This window comes from Xiphophorus hellerii, chromosome 12, assembly GCF_003331165.1.
Source record: "Xiphophorus hellerii strain 12219 chromosome 12, Xiphophorus_hellerii-4.1, whole genome shotgun sequence".
In the NCBI taxonomy this organism is placed as follows: domain Eukaryota; kingdom Metazoa; phylum Chordata; class Actinopteri; order Cyprinodontiformes; family Poeciliidae; genus Xiphophorus; species Xiphophorus hellerii.
The window spans coordinates 32,323,992-32,342,406 of NC_045683.1; the positions used below are offsets into that span (position 1 = coordinate 32,323,992).

General features: G+C 41.8%; 1 protein-coding gene across 1 annotated transcript; it reads right to left on the reverse strand.

Moving 5' to 3' along the window:
* Positions 1 to 139: 139 nt before the first annotated feature.
* Positions 140 to 6,117, reverse strand: fgf17 (fibroblast growth factor 17). Its single transcript, XM_032577758.1, has 5 exons — positions 5,590 to 6,117; positions 5,471 to 5,507; positions 5,095 to 5,272; positions 3,505 to 3,611; positions 140 to 595 (listed from the first exon to the last, which is right to left on the reverse strand). Exons 1-5 carry the CDS (start codon positions 5,619 to 5,621, stop codon positions 308 to 310), a joined length of 642 nt encoding a protein of 213 aa, XP_032433649.1. The 5' UTR covers positions 5,622 to 6,117; the 3' UTR covers positions 140 to 307.
* Between the last annotated feature and the right edge of the window lie 12,298 nt (positions 6,118 to 18,415).

Genomic DNA, 18,415 nt, shown 5'->3' on the forward strand with positions numbered 1-18,415 from the left:
AATTTTCTGTCCACTGATTAATTGCTGTCACATCATTTGTGTGTAGAGTTTTTAACTAGAAGCAAAATCCTGAACATTTGACATGAAAGAAGTCAACGAAACAATATCTCAGTCTTCCTCAGTGGCCAACATCCATAAATATAATTCATTAGCTTTATTCTCTGTCAGTATTTACACAATCATTTTACAGAATTATTATTTTACTTTTATGACATTTAAGTCACAAATATCAAAAATATACAAAAATAAAACTGCATCTGTTGTTCCTTTCTCACAGCTTGAGCCAGTCCATTGCTTTGGCTGATTGTTACTCAGAGGTACGTGATTTACGGTTCCGCTTTGCTCGACCTGTGGGCGGAAATCGGATGAACTCAAATTTGCTTTGGTCCGTGTTGGGGAAGTGAGGCGGGCCCATGTGGAGCCTCTTGATGAAATGGACCTCTCTCTGGTTCTCCCTTGTCCTGCAGGCTTTGATGGGCCTCCCCTTCCTAGTGAAAGCCACATACCAGCCTTCGTACTTTGCATTCTGCAGGGCCGTGTAATTGTTCTCCAGGACGATCTCAGTGAAGATACAGTCCCTGCTGCGGCCGTTGGGCTGTGTGTGAGAGGGAAGAGAATATTTTTTGTGACTGTTATCGTTAGAATAATCTCTTAAAAACATTTTCAGGTAAATAAACATCAAAGGACACCGAATGGATTTCACAGAACTACAAGCAGCTTTGTCACCAATGTACAGTTCTGAAACGCAAAACAGAAATCGATGATTAGATAAGACTTAATGTTCTTTGTATCTTATGTGATAGACCAAGAAAAAGTAGAGCAAAATTGTGAAAGAAAAATAACATGGTTCGTGGTTTTATTTAATTTTATTTAATGTACATATCAAAATCTAAAAATTATGGCTTTCACTGCAAATACAGCTGCAGGTCATCCGATGTGTCTCTACCAGCTTTGCACATCAAGAAAACAGACTTCTTTGTTTGTCTTTTTTCCATTTTTCTTTTCTTTATTATGTCTGCTAACAGGTATTTCTGGACTTTGACTGGGTCAATCCAACATAACATGCTTTCATCATCCCATCATGTCTCTAGCTAAATGTTTAGCCCTTTTGTGGTGCTGGAGGGTGAACCTCTCTCCCAGTCTGAAGACTCTTGCCGTCTTTAAAAGGCTTTCCAGAATTTCCATGCCTTTAGTTCCATTTATCATGCCATCAACTCTGTCCAGCTTCTCTGGTCTTGATAAAGATAAGCACCACACAGCATCACACCACCACCACCATGTGTTAAATTGAAGATGATATGTCCAAGGCCTCGCCTTGCATCCACATCACCTTCTTTCAGATGCTTGCTGTGTCAGCTACCAAGTTTGTGGCAAACTGCAACTAGTGACCAGAATTAGGTAATAGATTAGTTATGCAATAGATAGCATAACTAATAACTGTCCTGTCCACAGGCATTAAGGTACATTTCAGTGTTCGTCCATTATAGTACAGAAAGTTGCAATTGTTGTTGTAACATCAGACTCATCTTAACTGTGTTCCGGCTGCATGTTAGAAAAAAAGTGAGGTTTAAAACGGTTTTACTCATAGTCCATAATGACTTATGGACTATGAGTACAGCCATAGTTCATAAGTCAAATATGACTTATGGACTATGGTTATTATTGTTGATATTATTGACAATAATATGTCAATACTAATCATTCTCAATGGTTATTATTGTCAATGAAGAAGAACTGTCCTTATAACTCACGATTATGACACTGAAAGTGTTAGGGTTTCCAATTAATAGTGACCTCCATATATACAAAACAGATAGCAGATAGTGATAATTGTCCGAATTGTTTATTTATTATATTTCAGGTGGAAACTCATAAAATCAGTGACCACAACCTATGTGTGCATGTTGTTATAGTTTCCAAAAGCCTAAAATGGTGAGATGCATTGTTATATATTTATCCTATTCACAATCAGAACCATTTGCATCTTCAACCAGACGAGTCATTGCCTTCCTACGAACTGACTCATCTCCCCTCAGTGGTCTGTCTGGGCTTTCTCCCACTGAAGAACGAGCCAATCAGTGAACAGAATAAATGCAAATAAAATGCATTATTATTATTATTATTATTATTATTATTATTATTATTATTATTATTATTATTATTATTTTCTGTACTGTTTCAGAATTGTAGTCTGCCTTTCGTTTTAGCAATGGCAGCGGAGAAAGTGAATGAAGCTGTTTAGTCCATGTTGGCCACACTTCAAAATATGCAGTACTTTGGTATTAAAATACTTTTTTAAAGTATAAGTATTTATAAAAATACTGCAATTATTTTACCGTATTTTATCGTATAAATACAAATTTTACCGTTTTTAATGTGGTAAAAACTTTGTAAATATATGTTAAAATTCCGGCAACCACACCTGTCGATATTTTATTATAAATTAGAACCTTTTTTTTTATTATTGTAGCAGTGCTGTCATTCAGCTTGGCTCTTCTCTCTTCACAGTCGGGGATGGTTGTTTACAAGCAATTTCCAGTAAGCTTTATGGTGTCGAACTGGAGCATTACATGTCACACCCAAACATTAGCCATTGGGAACAATTTCAAAATGCCTCCCACTACAAATAATATCTGCATACCTGGGCTCAGAACCGCTGGATGAAGCAAATAGCAGAGAACAAGGAAATGGTTTTTACCAGGCTAATCTTCCACTAGTTTCCTGACTTGTAACTTAAGCCGGTTGTGATGGTATACTGAGATCAGCGTTCTGGTCTCTGAGCAAAATGGAAAAGCAAAAGAAACCGCAGACTGTCAATGCGCTCTGCAGTTATACAAATTGACACAACTGGCTTGTCTTGCTGTGTATGAGCTTATCTGCAAACAGGCAGCAGACACAGTCCCAACATTTCACCACAGTGATGCAAAACAAATTTATGGCCGGTCACATAAGAACATATGAGTCCATCTTTTCCGTTTCCACTGAAGGAAGGGCAGAGCTGACTCATGTCCAAACATCCATGGGCAGATCATAGGATTTTCCCCTCAGAGTTATCAGCCTTGGCCAGTAAGGCTGAACTACTGTCACCCCCTGGAGATGTTTCTTTTTTGAAAAGCACAATAGTACAACATGGAGGAGCGCTAACACTTATGACACCGCTATGACAACAGATACACAGCAGTTTGTAGTTGTATCTCAGTTTGGATTTTAGGACATTGTGATGTGTGAAAGTGCACACTGCCTAGGGAAGGTTGGAACCTCTAGTGATGTATTTCTACCACTGTCAGATGATCAGTGAATATATTTTTGTTTGCTTACAATGCAGTGTGGTAAATATAAAAATAAAGAAACAATGAATGTTTAGTTTAATATTGAAAGGCAGTAAATTGAAGTATAGTTCTACATTATTTGATGTTTCCATCAAAATCAGCTTTAGTAAAACCTGTTTGTTCATGCAATCATTTATGTTCAGAAAAAGCCAGAAACCAGAAACTTGTTCTGTACCTTTCCAACAAGTTTTCCCTTCCGGTTCATGCAGAGATATAGCCCACTCTCTGCACCTTGTATCCTCACTCGACTGCCGAAGGTGTCAGTCTCCACAAACAGGCGAGCTGTAAGAAAAGACGGACAGAGCTGACGAGCTGAAGAAACGACATGCAGCAACAGCAATAAAAGTTTAAGTATTCTCTGGGTGATTAATGTACAAATCCCTGTCAAATGAACTATTTGTTTTTCCAAAGTATTGTGTCTTCTTATGCTATTAAAAAAACGCATGTTGACTGAGGTTTTAGGTTCAGATACGAAAAGCTAAAAAAAAAAAAGATTTTTCTTATACAAGGAGTATTCAGAAGTATTATTACATGTTCCAACTGTTCATCCAGTCTGTGTATTCCTGTTTTATCTAGGATAACTATGTTGGCAGTGTCTAGTTGCATAGTGCTAGATGAGTCACTGAATGGGAAGGTACTTCCATGTCTTTCCCTGTCATGATCGGCTTCTGACCATCCCAGTCAAAGACCCTGAGCAGACAAACAGAAAAAAGTCATCCCACCAGTTGATTAAACAAATGCTATCTCTGCCCATTAACCTGGAAGCAGAATATACACTCTCAAGTGACTTTATCCTGCTGTTAATTATGTCTTTGGAGCATTACAACAGACTTGTGTATTGGGACTATGGAGACAAAGGACTTTTCCTTATCAGCTGCTAATTTGCCAGACGATGGCCTTATGGATACAGCAGGGAGGCAAATTAACATACAGTCCTGAAAATCTTCCTCTAACGAGAGGGATGGGCAAGGCTGGGAGTGAAACTGCTAGTTTGGTCAGAGGACCTTAGTCCCCAGCAGAGCCTCTGTCCCAGAAAACTTAAGCTTATTATTTCAGTCTTCAGAGGACATTCCTTGATATAATTATGGTTAAGTGTCAGCTATAAAACTAGAAAGCTGTGTTGCTGCCACAGCGCTGTCTCAGATGTTTTATCCTCATCCTGAACTAAATAACAGATGAGTTCTGCAGTGTTCAGCGTTAAACCTAGAAAGTACCAGCAGAAGGAACCTGCGACCAGTCGAGTAAACAGTAGAACCTGAAAGTCAATATGCAAATAATAGAATGAGGAAGCAAACAACATCAACAGCCAATAAATTGCTTTTATCTGTTTCTAAGTGCTGTTTTGTTATCCTTTCTTATTTTCACAGCATAATTACACCAATATATTTATTATTATTTTATTTATTTTCTAAAGACCACCACGTGATGATTTGGTTCCCCTCAGTGGGTTCCCGTTGATGATACTGGTGGATGTTTTAAATATTCATACTGACCCTAAATCAAACTGGGATCTTTGACATATTCTGGATGCTGTTTCCTCTGATTTGGACCAGTCATATGATTTCACACGATTTCTTACAGATGTCATCAGTATTTAAAATAATAATAAACAGTTTAATCTTTACAAAAAGAGGAGAACACTCCTAACTCCATGGCAAAAAAAATAAAAAATAAAATGTAGAATTCAATCTGAGGATCCGCGCCTGAAAAGCCTGCGGTGTGTTAGGAGTGTGAGGACAACAGCAGGTCCCGGCTCACTTCTTACCGTACTGGTTCCCATCCTCCGCAGTGGCGCTGACTCTCTTCCCCTGGATCTGGACGTGTTTCCCGCTGGTTCGGCTGTAGAGCTGGTAAACCCGGACCTGCCTGCGGCTGAGCTGGTCCGTCGTTGCGCCCTGCGTCCTCACATACTGGTTAAAATTAGGAGACGAGTGATTCTCCCCCTTTTTTATGCGAAGGGAAAAATAAAATCCATAATTGTGTCTGTCTCTAATCTGGGATGTATCAGTGCACTGTTCATTTCAAAAATCAATTTATAGCCCTTGGCTTTTTTAATTAAACATCAAAACTACTGATATCTGTCCAGCTGTTATTACTCTAACGACTTTGTATTCATTTTCAAACGTTTGAAGCTTTCTCACCTGAGCGTGACACCACAAAACAAAAAAATTAAATGATCTGCAAAAAAGGTATAAAATATGTTAGAGAGACAAAAAGACCATGCGACATCAAATTACATTTAGAAAGCCAGGAGACTTACATGTAAAAATAGCGCTGGCTTATTCCATACATCTTCACTTCTTATTTCATCCGATTAATCGAGAGATTCCTGAGGCCGATAAATGCCACAAGGATGAAGTAAATAAATCCAATGGCTTCCCAAAAGTGGCATGTGCACTTTTTGATGTCCATCCACACCAGCAAAGTATTCCCAAGGCGAGAAAACAACACGGACTACCCGCAGAAATTACCCGAAGACTTGACCCAGCACAAGTCCACCGATAGCTCCACAAAGCGCATCAAAATTAGTCGATTCCATGATGTGAAGCCTGATGGAGCTGTGTCTGCGTCTGGGGAGGGATGTTGAGCTGCAAGCAGCGGTGCGTCTTCTGCCTCCCCGGGATCCCGCTGCCCCCTGGTGGAATGGTGCAAGGCAGAAGTCCCTCCCTGAAATCTCTCTGCTGAAGGTGGGCACACCACAGGGACCCCAATGCTCATTTATTGCAACTGCAAACACGTCCACAAAACAAATCAAAGTGACACAAGTTGTCAGCATTTCAACCATATGGGCCAATACTATCTATCCAGCCCAGTCCACCCTCCTTCTGTCTGATCTGAGCTCTGACTGATGAATTCTATGTAAAAGTGAAGAAGCGTGGTGGGTGTGGCAGCTGGCTGCAAGCCCAACACTAATTCTGTCTTATCTCCCAACTCTTGTAAAATTCATTAAAAGAAATCATCATCAAAAAATGACAAAAAGAGCAGGTCACTGGGAAGAGAAGAAGAGATGAAGCTGGTTTACTTTTTAAAAAGTGACCAGGTGAGGCAAAGTTTGTAATATGGAGCTTCAAATGCCTTCATCAGGGCACTGGGTCAGGTTTAATACCAAACAAAGGGTTAAAAAGGTCAGTGCATAACAGCTAGAAAAGGAATAACCATAATAGACAAGTAATATTTATGTTAAAACTGATTATTTCCATCCATCCATGCATCCATCCATCCATCCATCCATCCATCCATCCATCCATCCATCCATCCATCTTCTGTGAATGCTTTATTGTATTAGTCCTCCATCACTAACATTCCTGTTTTTGGTTTGTGGAGTTAATATCAGGAAAATCCCACCCATGCTTGTGGAGAACAGGACGACAACAACTCAGTTCAATTCAGTTTATTTACATAATGCCAATTCAAAACAAATGCCACCAGGCACTTTTCACAAAAGGTATTTTAGTTCAGTCACAAATACATTCCAATTGATCCAAGTTATCAAACAGTACAGTATGCTCAGTTTATTATTCAAATTAGCTTAAATCGATTCCGTCTAAAGGAACCCAGCAGATAGCATTTAGTCATTGACTTGGAGCTTTCATGTCTCCTGGACAAGCGCGTAGCAATATTAGACAACCACTTGCATTGTATTGTTGACTTTACAGCAATGACTAATACAGAGCACGAATGTAGCAATAATGGAAGGGAAAAACTTCCCTACAGCAGGAAGAAACCTCCAGCAGAACCAGAACCTGACTCAATACAAGCTTGCATCTGTGTTTGAGAAGACTGCACAAGAAACATATGAACTGATTTAGGATTATCTTTTATGTTCATGAAAAGTAAATAGTTTATATAAAAGGGAGAATGATTAGTTGATGTCCTTTAACAAGAAGCTATAGCAGCCAAATGAAATGCCCTACAACATGTAGCTTTGATGGAGTGAAAAACAAACTGAGAGAAAACTTAAAGTTCATAGTTGAAACAACAGCAAAAATGCTACATAGCAAACTACCCAGCTGCATTCCCTTGACTTTACTTTTCTTTTTTGTTAATTTTTTGTTTAATATTTTTTGTAGTTATTTTGATGGAAAATCTCTATGTGATCTGGGTGGATTTTATTTGTAATATTTTTTTCATTCTTCCCACTAAAACAAACAAAGCTGTTTGAGATTTGTTTGTATGAACAGAGTAAAATTTCGCTCATTAGTCTGGAGTTTAGTAAACAGAATTTTTCTTTGTAATTTTAACTGACCTAAAACAGGAAATGTTGATGTGCTGTTTTACACTGTGGCAACAGCTTGTGTTTGACAATTCTAAGTTGCTGTGTTTCATTTGAGATGTTGGCTGTCAGATCTCGGAAACATGGTCATAATCTATGTATTTCAGTTGCAAGTTGCTAAAATCATTGAGACTCCCAGGGATCATTTACAGCAGTATAGATCCCTGAGGTTGCAGCAGTGTGATAGTGTCTGGACCATGGTGTGGAGCAGCAGGGCAGCAGGGCATGGTCAGGCATTGGTCAGGCTGGAGCTGAAGCTGATCAGGGAGCTGGGTCAGAGCTGTAAGGGCTGCAGTGTGTGGATGAGGCTGGCTTGAGGCTGAACCAGGGCAGTGGTGGTTGCTTTAAAGCAAAGGTTTAATGACAACCTTAAAACGTGTGTTTTTAAAAAGTCTTCTAAAGTCACTGAATATTGATGACTTTGGTCTGGATAAGGCCATAAGTTTAAGTTCATGGTTAATTCATATAGCCTGGTTTTAATATTTTTCTGAAATGTTAAAAACAAACTGGTTTTAATGGAAGCCATGACACTTTTTTTTTTTAAAAGACATTATGACACCCCTTCTACTTGCAAGACAGTTGAATCATTGTATATGGCATGGACTGAGACAAATGATCTCAGTCCATGCCATAACTTTTTATACATAACGTTTTATACGTTTTATACATTACAATATTGTGCCACCTCTTCTCCAAAGTTCACATAATTGACATAAAAATTCAACTTGATAAATGAGTAACTGGTTGAAAAGGGCCTGTGATAGTTCCATTAATGTTGATGATGCAAAGTGCCTAAATTGCAGCTCAAGGTCCCAGTCTAGTTTTATTAAGTTGAACAGTGCAGCAGCAAAATGATTTAAAATGAAATAAGAAGCTTCTTTGCATGTTTAATCCTCAATGGGACTGCAGACAGTTGTTCTGTTTAAAAGGATTAGTAAGTCTGACCTGATCAGAATGACATTCATGATTTAATTAGCAAAGTGTGCAAGTTCATTGATGAAACCGAAAAATTATTTAAATTAATTAAAATACGTGCAACTATTGATTTTGTAGAATAAGTGCAGATCTCATGCTGCAGCAGAACTCTGTCTTTCTCTGGGTTTGTCTTGCTTTAAGTCGTTCTTTCATCTGAATCAGTCTGACAGGAATCGGTTTGATGCCTGGCCTGGATGTCAAGTTGATGGCAGCATTATCGCTGCTGATGTCTTTCAACAGGAGACAAACCAAGCTGGAGTTTGTCTTGGTTTGTCTTCTTGTTTGGTTGGTGGTATAAAATAATCTGAAAGAGTTTGACAGTGACTGAAATGAAAAGACAAGCAGACGTAAATTGTTCTAAGTGCAAATAATTTGCCTAATAGGTTGCCTACAAATGAAATGTTCAGTCTGTGGCTGTAGGAGCCAACTGGGATCATTCTTTTAACCTGATGCTGTGGCTCACTGTTGGAAAACCTTTGCATAACCTGCTGTCATCACCCTGGGTCCCTCTGAGCTGCAGTTATGCAGTGTTGTCAGCAAGATGTTTAGGTAACATGATACAAAGGGAGGAAAAGGACAGCATAGTTAGAGTTCATGCCATGCTGCCTACTTAACTCCACTATGTCACCAGCTTCTCACATGTCTTACATACCAACACTATCAGACAGCTTGACATGAGCAATACACTGAGCAGTTGACGCTTCATACCTTTACATTTTAATGAGATAAGAACACATAGACAAGAACACAATATGCAGTTTGAAAATGACTCCTGTGTGCAGAAACACAGAAACTCTTCAGACTTCAGTCTTATTGGACAAGACGACCAGTTTGCCAGGAACAGCCTATAAAGCTTTGTAAATCAATCCATCCATCCATCCATCCATCCATCCATACAAATTGGGCTTCTGAGAAATACTTTTGAAAAAATATAGAAAGCCATGAGATCATCATCATAGAAAGCTTAATAAAACTGACCATAGGTAACCAGAGAAATAATGCTTTTCTCTTTATTTTTCATACTTTAAGATGTCACTTTGATAAAGAGCTCTTTATTTTACATGGATCTCAATATGGGCATATCTATGGGTTTATATAAACAGTATATTTCATAAAACAGATTGCAATAAAAGGTGTATGTGTCTTTCTTTAGTGTATGCAAACTTCTGGTTTCAATGGTATTTACTATGAAATCTTTGTGGGTAATAAACCAACCAAACAACAAGAACTGGGACGCATCTTTCTAAAAATATTTTTTAGTTGACCAAAGTTGTGTCTATATTCAGTAAAGTTTCTCTGTCTTCAACTGACTCTACTTATTGGCTAAAATCTATCAGTAATAGTAAAGGAATTCCAAAATTGTGATGGACACAAACAAATGCAACTTGTTAATATTAGAAGGACAATTCTACTATATTTACTCATGGGCAGACTTCAAAGGAGTAAAGTTGACTTCTGATGTCGCCGGGACTACTGTAGCTGTGACAAGTGAAAGGAGAACTGGTGGTCTCCAAACAGCTTTGACCACATCGTAAAAATCTCTGCCATAAAAACCAACTGGCCCCTCACACTGACCCTCCAAAAATAAAGGCAAAGGTTCAGAAGCTGGGTGGTCCCTTTTATGACAATCAAAAGACAAGAATAGTTTTTACAAAGGAAAATAAAAAGAAGAGTCTCTTAAAAACCACAGTACTTCAGCAGCTGGGCTATTCATGTGCTTCCATCTTGATGAATGTGCTGCCATGTTCATCATTTCAGCTTTCAGAATGCTGATGGAGCAGTTTCTGTGGACAGGAAGTCATTCCTGACTGTATGTTGGTCCTTTTAGTCCTAGAAACTTTCCATTTTATACAAAGAGATGTGAAAATATACAACTTTTTGTTACAAAGGCTGCTGACCCTGAGGTATTGCCCTGCCATTTGCAGCCTGACCATTTGAGCTTGCCAAATTTGACACAGCTGACTCAGGCAATAAATTTGAACTAGTTTCTCCACCCCCTTTATCCATGATGAGAACTGCCCTTCCACGCTTCTGAACACAAACACACACACACGCACACATCTGCACACACGCACCCACACACACATGTTCATGTGAGAACATCACCAATTTTAGCTTAAGAATCATCTGATGTGGTTGTCTTCCACAGCAGACAATGGGAATCAGGAAAATAACAAATCTGCAGATGAGTTGAACAGTGTAACTGAATCTCAACATGGAGTAGTAGGTTAGATTTATGTAAGATAAATTATTGGCTATGCAAAGTGCTAATGGATAATGTCCAACTTTACAAGGGTAACCAAACAAATCAATGTCTGGCAGGTGAAACTCAATCTGCTAAATTCATGATCAACACTGAAGAGCTGCAGACGACTGCTTTATTTCTAGGAAAAGACGCAGCAACATTTGTGACCACAGACTTAGTGAGTCCCATGGTTGTGATCCTTACTGTAACAAACACTGGTTGTGTTTGGGTGGCGGTGCTGGTGGAGTGGGGAAACAGTCCTAGCATTTGTGTTATGTTTAAGGAGCAAAATGTCAAAGAGCAATGAGCAATGAGCATGCTCAAGGCATAGCTAGCAGGGTTAAATGGAAGGTCGTGCCACTGTCACTGTGCTACACCAAAACAGCCATTGTTATTTTACTGATGAAAGCTTTTAATTGTTTTGTTTTTTTAAGTTCTTTCCTTTGGATGTAAAGTAAACAAAAACTCACTCAAAGAATGACAGCTATGTAAAAAAAAAAAAATTGTTGATGAATAGAAATGAAAATGTTAGTGGGAGAATTAATCCAATCATATATAATAATATAAAAGACGGGACTTATTCAGAAAAAATAACTAATGAGGCTCAATCTTAGGTTGTAGAAGTTAATGCCACAAAATTTAGAGGTTTTGTGGCTAAATAATGCTAGGCAGATGCAAAAACTGAAAATAACAAGAATGTAAAATGATAAATATAAAACAAGAGTTACATGATCATGTTGTTTGAATGTGTTAATAACCCAGCTTCAGAATTTTGTTAGAACAAGTTGAATTGAAAATCCACATCTCTGAAACATCTAGAAACTGGCAAAAGTCATAATATTAAATCATTGAGCAGTAAACATTGTTACTTTGCATCAAGTAGGTTCTGGGTTTGAATCCTGGCCCGATGTATTTCTGCATGGAGTTTGCGTCTTCTTCTCTTGCATAAATGGTTTTTCTCTTGGTACTCCGGCCTTCTCCAGCAGAGACTTACTGGTATCTCTATATGGTTCTCTGTGTGTGTGTGTGTGTGTGTGGGTGTGTGTGTGTGTGTATGCATTGTTGCTTGTCCTGTGTTTCTCTATGTTGTCCTATAATGGGCTGACAGGTGTGCCCTGCCTCTTGCCCAATGACTGTAGGATACATGAGTTTAGATAATGGATGGATGAAAACTAACCAATGAAAATCAGACAATGCTTTTGACTTGTGTTTCAAAAGAATCATTTTATAAAAATATATGAAACAGGCCAGGACAAAAATGATGGTACCTGTAACTTAATATATTGTTGCTCAGCCTTTTGAGGCAACCAAACAATTTCTAACTGTCAGAGAGACTTCTTCACCTGTCCACAGGTGTTCTGGTCCGCTCCTGATGGACAAACTGCTCCAGGTATCTCCAGTTGAAGGGAGCCTTCTCCAGATGTTTCAGCTCCTTCCACAGATGTTCAACAGGATTTAGATCAGGACTGATAGCAGGCCTGTTCAGAATAGTCCAGTGTTTTTCTCTTAGCCATTCTTGGGTTTTCTAGTTGTGTTTTGGGTCGAGACCCATGACCTGCAATTGATACCAAGCTTTCTGACTCTAGGCAGCACATTTTTCTGCAGAATGCCTTGATAGTCTTGAGATTTCATCGCCTGCTGCACACATTCAAGGCACCTTGTGCCTGATGCAGCAAAGCCTCAGAGCATAACTCAGCCTCCTCCATGTTCCACAGTGGGGACAGTATTCTTTTCTTGCTGTGCCTCATTTTTGCATCTCTGAACATAGAGCTAATGTGCCTCGTTAAAAAGCTTCAGTTGTGGCGAAACTGTTCTAAGGATATTCTCCCACAATGCTTTGTGGCTCGTCACTATGAATTGTGGCAAATTCCAATCTCACCTATTTATGCCTTACTCTCTTGAAGTCCAATTTGGCTCAAACAAATTGGACTTTGAGCAAAACTAACAGATGATTGCCGTTTGTTACCCTTGTAATAGTGTAATCTGACACTGATATATTTTGACCTTGGAGTTCACCTTTATTTCTTTGAAGGCTGGGCTTTTGGTTACCATTCATATTATCCTTCTCTTTAGTTTGTCGTCCGTTTTCCTGCTGTGGACTCAGTGGTTGACTTTAAACTTCTGAATAATATGTGCAGCTGTGGTCACTGAAACATCAAGCTGCTTGGAAATGGTCTAATAGCCTTTTCCTTTAACATGCTGGTATATCATTTTCTTTCTAATATCCTGGAACAACTCTCTCCCTCACTTGCGGTGGTTCATGTTCAGAGTGATCCACGCCATGTCACCAAGCAACTCAGTGTCTATTTGTCACCCTTTAAATAGGGCTGATTAGAAGCTTGAAGACACTGTGATACTAATTAGAGGACACGCCTTAGTCTAACATGTCCCTGTGTCTTTACTAGAGGTGCCATCACATTTGTCCAGGCCTGTTTCATATTAAATGATTCCATTCAACCACATTTCAAAAGCAATGTCTAATTTTTATTGTTTCATTTTACTATACCTTTAGTTTTATTGCTTGTGTCAGTTTTAAGTTATTTAATTTACCATTGTGGGCTTTTGCTCATTAACTGATGGGTACCAACAATTTTGTCCATGTGTGTAAATGACAGGTCTTCTAAAAATATCTTAACTTTATTTAGTAATGTATTACAATTAATACTACTGTCCTCTCACAGTAGCTTTTGTGTAGGTAGACAAGGCACATTTACATGAGAAGTGAAAGCTTTATCAAAATGGCACAGTTTGAAGTCTGACAACCAGGTATGTTTGTATTTGAAGATTCTGTTAACCTAGCTGTCCTCTAAATCCATTTCTTTCTGGTTGGAACCAGTCTTTTAAAAGTTATGTTCTAATAGGATTTGTACTTGATTTCAGTAAACGGTGCTTGAGAAAGTGGTTAGGAGATACTAACTGGATGCACAGCATGGGTTCCAGAACATCAGGTGGAGCCCAATACCAGTGTTGAAGTATTGGAGTGAGAGGAGAAAAGCTACTTTGTTAGCCCAATTTGGAGCATTCTCAGAAAACAAGTACACTAAGCCTCCAGGTAGTTGAAAAGGTTCTCTGTCTGGGGTTTCCATTGTCTTACTGTGAGGAGACTTCAGTTCCCAATCAGGTATAGAAGAATCTGACTGAAAGGACCAACTTCCCACATGTAAACTGAAGTGGTGTTTTGTTGTAGAATTTCTCTACTGAATAGTGTTTGCCAATAATGAACACAATGCTGTCATAAAACGTGGTGAGGGTTGGTGAGGCAGGCGCTGTAGACCCAGGTCAGATGAAAATGATGTCTTTAATGATGGGAAAACACACTCTAGGAATGGGCCGCACGGCCGAGCTGAAGCCAGGGCTCGACGCCGGTAGCAACCGCTAACAAAACAGAAACTCGGAAGACAGAGCACACATTCGACGAGGACCCGACGAGGAACAGAGAACACAGGTGGAGTTAAATACACGGGAGGGTAATCACAGAGACGAGACACACCTGGGAACAATCAAGGGGAGGACAGGACAACGAAGAGACGCAAGGACACAAAAAACTCTAAATGAACACAGAAAACACAGATCCTGACAGTACCCCCCCCTCAAGGGCGGCTACCAGACGCCCAAAAAAAAAAACCACAACAAGGGTGGGCGGAGGGGCGCCGGATGGGGGGCCAGAGTCCAGAAAAACAAAAAACTACCCACCATCGTGGGCGGAAACACAAGAAGGGCCAAGAGTCCATAAACAAACAAAAAACTACCCACAGGGTGGGCGGAGGCAAAGGAGGCAGGAACCACGGAGGTGGTCCGGCGGTCGTCCGCGGCGGCGGGAACCACGGAGGCGGTCCGGCGGCCGTCCGCGGCGCTGGAGGCGGGAACCACGGAGGCGGTCCGGCGGCCGTCCGCGGCGCCGAAGGCGGGAATGATGAGTCCCTGGGGCCGCCCAAAGACGGCGACGACGAGCCCCCCGAGGCAGGGTCTCTGGTGGAGCACGGAGAGTCGGGGTCTCGGTCAGAGCACAGGGGGTCTCAGTCGGAACACAGGGGGTCAGGGTCTCGGGTGGAACGCTGGGGGTCAGGGTCTCGGGTGGAACGCTGGGGGTCAGGGTCTCGGGTGGAACGCTGGGGGTCAGGGTCTCGGGTGGAACGCTGGGGGTCAGGGTCTCGGGTGGAACGCTGGGGGTCAGGGTCTCGGGTGGAACGCTGGGGGTCAGGGTCTCGGGTGGAACGCTGGAGGTCAGGGTCTCGGGTGGAACGCTGGAGGTCAGGGTCTCGGGTGGAACGCTGGAGGTCAGGGTCTCGGGTGGAACGCTGGAGGTCAGGGTCTCGGGTGGAACGCTGGAGGTCAGGGTCTCGGGTGGAACGCTGGAGGTCAGGGTCTCGGGTGGAACGCTGGAGGTCAGGGTCTCGGGTGGAACGCTGGAGGTCAGGGTCTCAGGAGGAACGCTGGAGGTCAGGGTCTCAGGAGGAACGCTGGGAGTCTCGGAAGGAACACTAGGAGTCTCGGAAGGAACACTAGGAGTCTCGGAAGGAACACTGAGGGTCTCGGCCGGAACGCCGGCTGGAACGCCGGCTGATTCGGCCTGGGGAGCGCCGGCTGATCCGGCCTCGGGTGTGCCGGCTGGAACGCCGGCTGATTCGGCCTCGGGTGCGCCGGCTGATTCGGCCTCGGGTGCGCCGGCTGATTCGGCCTCGGGTGCGCCGGCTGATTCGGCCTCGGGTGCGCCGGCAGGAGCGCCGGCTGGAACGCCGGCTGGAACGGCCTCGGGTGCGCCGGCAGGAGCGCCGGCTGGAACGGCCTCGGGTGCGCCGGCAGGAGCGCCGGCTGGAACGGCCTCGGGTGCGCCGGCAGGAGCGCCGGCTGGAACGGCCTCGGGTGCGCCGGCAGGAGCGCCGGCAGAAACGGCCTCGGGTGCGCCGGCTGGAACGCCGGCAGAAACGCTGGCTGGAGGAGCTGGTTCCGGAACTGGAGCGGGATCTGGGCTGGCGGAGAAACTGTGCGGCTTGGGAGGCAGAGGTTCGCCAGCCATGACAGCAAGAGCCGCCATACGCTCCCACTCTGCCTCCCTCTGCAACTCCACCAACCCCGGTTGCGGAAAACGAGGAACCCAGTAGTCTAGCAGCAGTCCCAAGCGGATGGCGAAACCGAGGCGTCGGATGGCAGCGTACGGCTTGGCCATTGCCTCCTCGTACTCCCTGATCGTTTCAGTTAGCTCCTTTAACTCCTCTGGGTCCATGGTGAAAAGTAAAAATAGCGTGCCTCACCGTTCGGTCTGGTCGGGTCCTTCTGTCATAAAACGTGGTGAGGGTTGGTGAGGCAGGCGCTGTAGACCCAGGTAAGATGAAAATGATGTCTTTAATGATGGGAAAACACACTCTAGGAATGGGCCGCACGGCCGAGCTGAAGCCAGGGCTCGACGCCGGTAGCAACCGCTAACAAAACAGAAACTCGGAAGACAGAGCACACATTCGACGAGGACCCGACGAGGAACAGAGAACACAGGTGGAGTTAAATACACGGGAGGGTAATCACAGAGACGAGACACACCTGGGAACAATCAAGGGGAGGACAGGACAACGAAGAGACGCAAGGACACAAAAAACTCTAAATGAACACAGAAAACACAGATCCTGACAAATGCATAATTTCTGGGATGTTAAGAAGTGCAATCAGCAAAATGGCACCTTTGGTTACAAGAAAATAGTTAATCTGGTAATTGTCATCACATTTGTGACTGAAAGAATGTGGGTAGAGAGAGTTCACTTCTGATTGTCAGCTCCATTTCTTTTTGAGAACGATGGCAAGAACAGTTCTGAACTTGTTCATTTTTGTTTAATGAGACAGAACTCGCTCACACCTGGATAACCACTTCTAGGTTTAGTCTCCACTCACCATGTAGGATATTACCCCAGGAGAGCACACGTTCCCAGTTTTAGGAAAACAAAGAGGAAGCATTAGCTTTCTTCTTTGCCAATCTGAGCAATGGCAAAGAGGAAGCTCTCATGTCTGTCTATTTCTAAACACCACCATTAAAAATTCTGTTGAAACATTTTTCTTTGTAATGACTGGCTGACATTAAATTTGCAGAACAAATGTACAAAATCAGTTTGAGCAGCACTCAGAAATGCCAAAATGTATTCTGCACAATGTGTGGCAAGGGGCGAAAAAAAAGAAAAAAGCATGCAAACAATTTGACCTCTGAACACCAGCAATGGGAAAGGGCTCATTTATTAGAAATTAGTTATGGTTGGAAAAAACATTTGACCTTCTGCTCCCCAGGGACACATCAGACCATTATATCTGACTGGCTTGGGAATTCAGTGACTTATTGGTGGCCATTTCCAAGATTAATTCACTAATCAGATGAAAGCTCACCAGTGAAGACACACTGACCCTCAGCAATCCCCCAGGGAATTCCTCAGTGAAATGCTTCCAAAACAAAATATGTCTGGGACAGAACCTAAGGAAGATGTTTTGTTTTCTCCTCAGAACAGATTACAAACTCTGCTAATTATCCTGTACCTGTTGGACAGATAGACATTCAACTAGAGAGGGATATATGAGGTCACTTTTGGTCATCAAAGTTTAAACTTTACATCTTCCCTTATATAAACAGTCTCTTAAGGTGCTATGTGCTTGGGACAAATCCGTACCAAACTGGAAAAGGTTTTTCATGAAAAATCTAAGTACACCCCATTGTGGCTAATAAAATGACAATGGCAAATCACTGGTATGGAGCATACAGGTGTGTGTTGGTGCCACAATGTACAGTAGTGTGGCTTGATAGAACCTTAGTGTAGTGACTAGGTGACTAGGAGAAGATGAAATTAAGTTCAAAATGGAAGGAGACAATTGAAAGAAAAGAGTGAACCCTGTAGCACAGAGGAGAAGACTGGCTTTAAGCCACAGGAGTTGATTACTGGAATGTAAGACTAGTGAGTCTCATTACCAAAAGCACCATAGCTGTACCTCAGCAACAGAAGGAAGACTAGAACAAGTTACACCCAGAATGATGACAGAGGTGAACAAGAAATCACAAACGAAACATGAATAAACCCTAAGAAAAAAGTTTTTGAACTGAAGTTTTTGAACTTGGTTTTGACTAGTAAAACCAAAGTATCACAGATCATGACTCTCAGAAGTTTTAGTTTAATAGTTCAAACTATTTGAAGTCTATCACTGTATAGAGAGGGAGATTATTTAGGAACAGAAAACATCCAATTATTTTTGCTGTAATAATACCAAAGTGTGGCTATGGACTGTACTTTTTTATTTTTTAGTTAAAGTTGAGAAAACACTGTATACACTGCAAACTTTCCAGAGGTGTTCAACAAGATTATACAGACATCTTTACATGGTCGCTGAAAGATGGAGGAAAATGTAGCTCTTCCTCTATCCAACTGGACTTCAAAGTTTCTATTGGCACTATAGTATATGTTAATTGCTGTCATGTCTCCTCTCTCCACAGGTCTTTGGTTGAGCCTCTTTGAGTTATTACCCTCCTGCTGTTTAGTGAGGGGATAGTGTGCCCAGTGCTGTGGCTGAAGTAGAAAACTCAGACAGCAGGCCAATGCTAGGAGCTTAATAACTGACTTAATAAAATCA

Excerpts from the sequence above, each read along its gene's own strand:
- fgf17 (XM_032577758.1), bottom strand. The coding sequence starts at position 5,621 with ATGTATGGAATAAGCCAGCGCTATTTTTACAT. Across the intron at positions 5,273-5,470 it reads TTTTGTGGTGTCACGCTCAG|GGGGAGAATCACTCGTCTCC; the intron begins GTGAGAAAGCTT and ends CGCATAAAAAAG. Across the intron at positions 596-3,504 it reads AGGGAAAACTTGTTGGAAAG|CCCAACGGCCGCAGCAGGGA; the intron begins GTACAGAACAAG and ends TCTCACACACAG.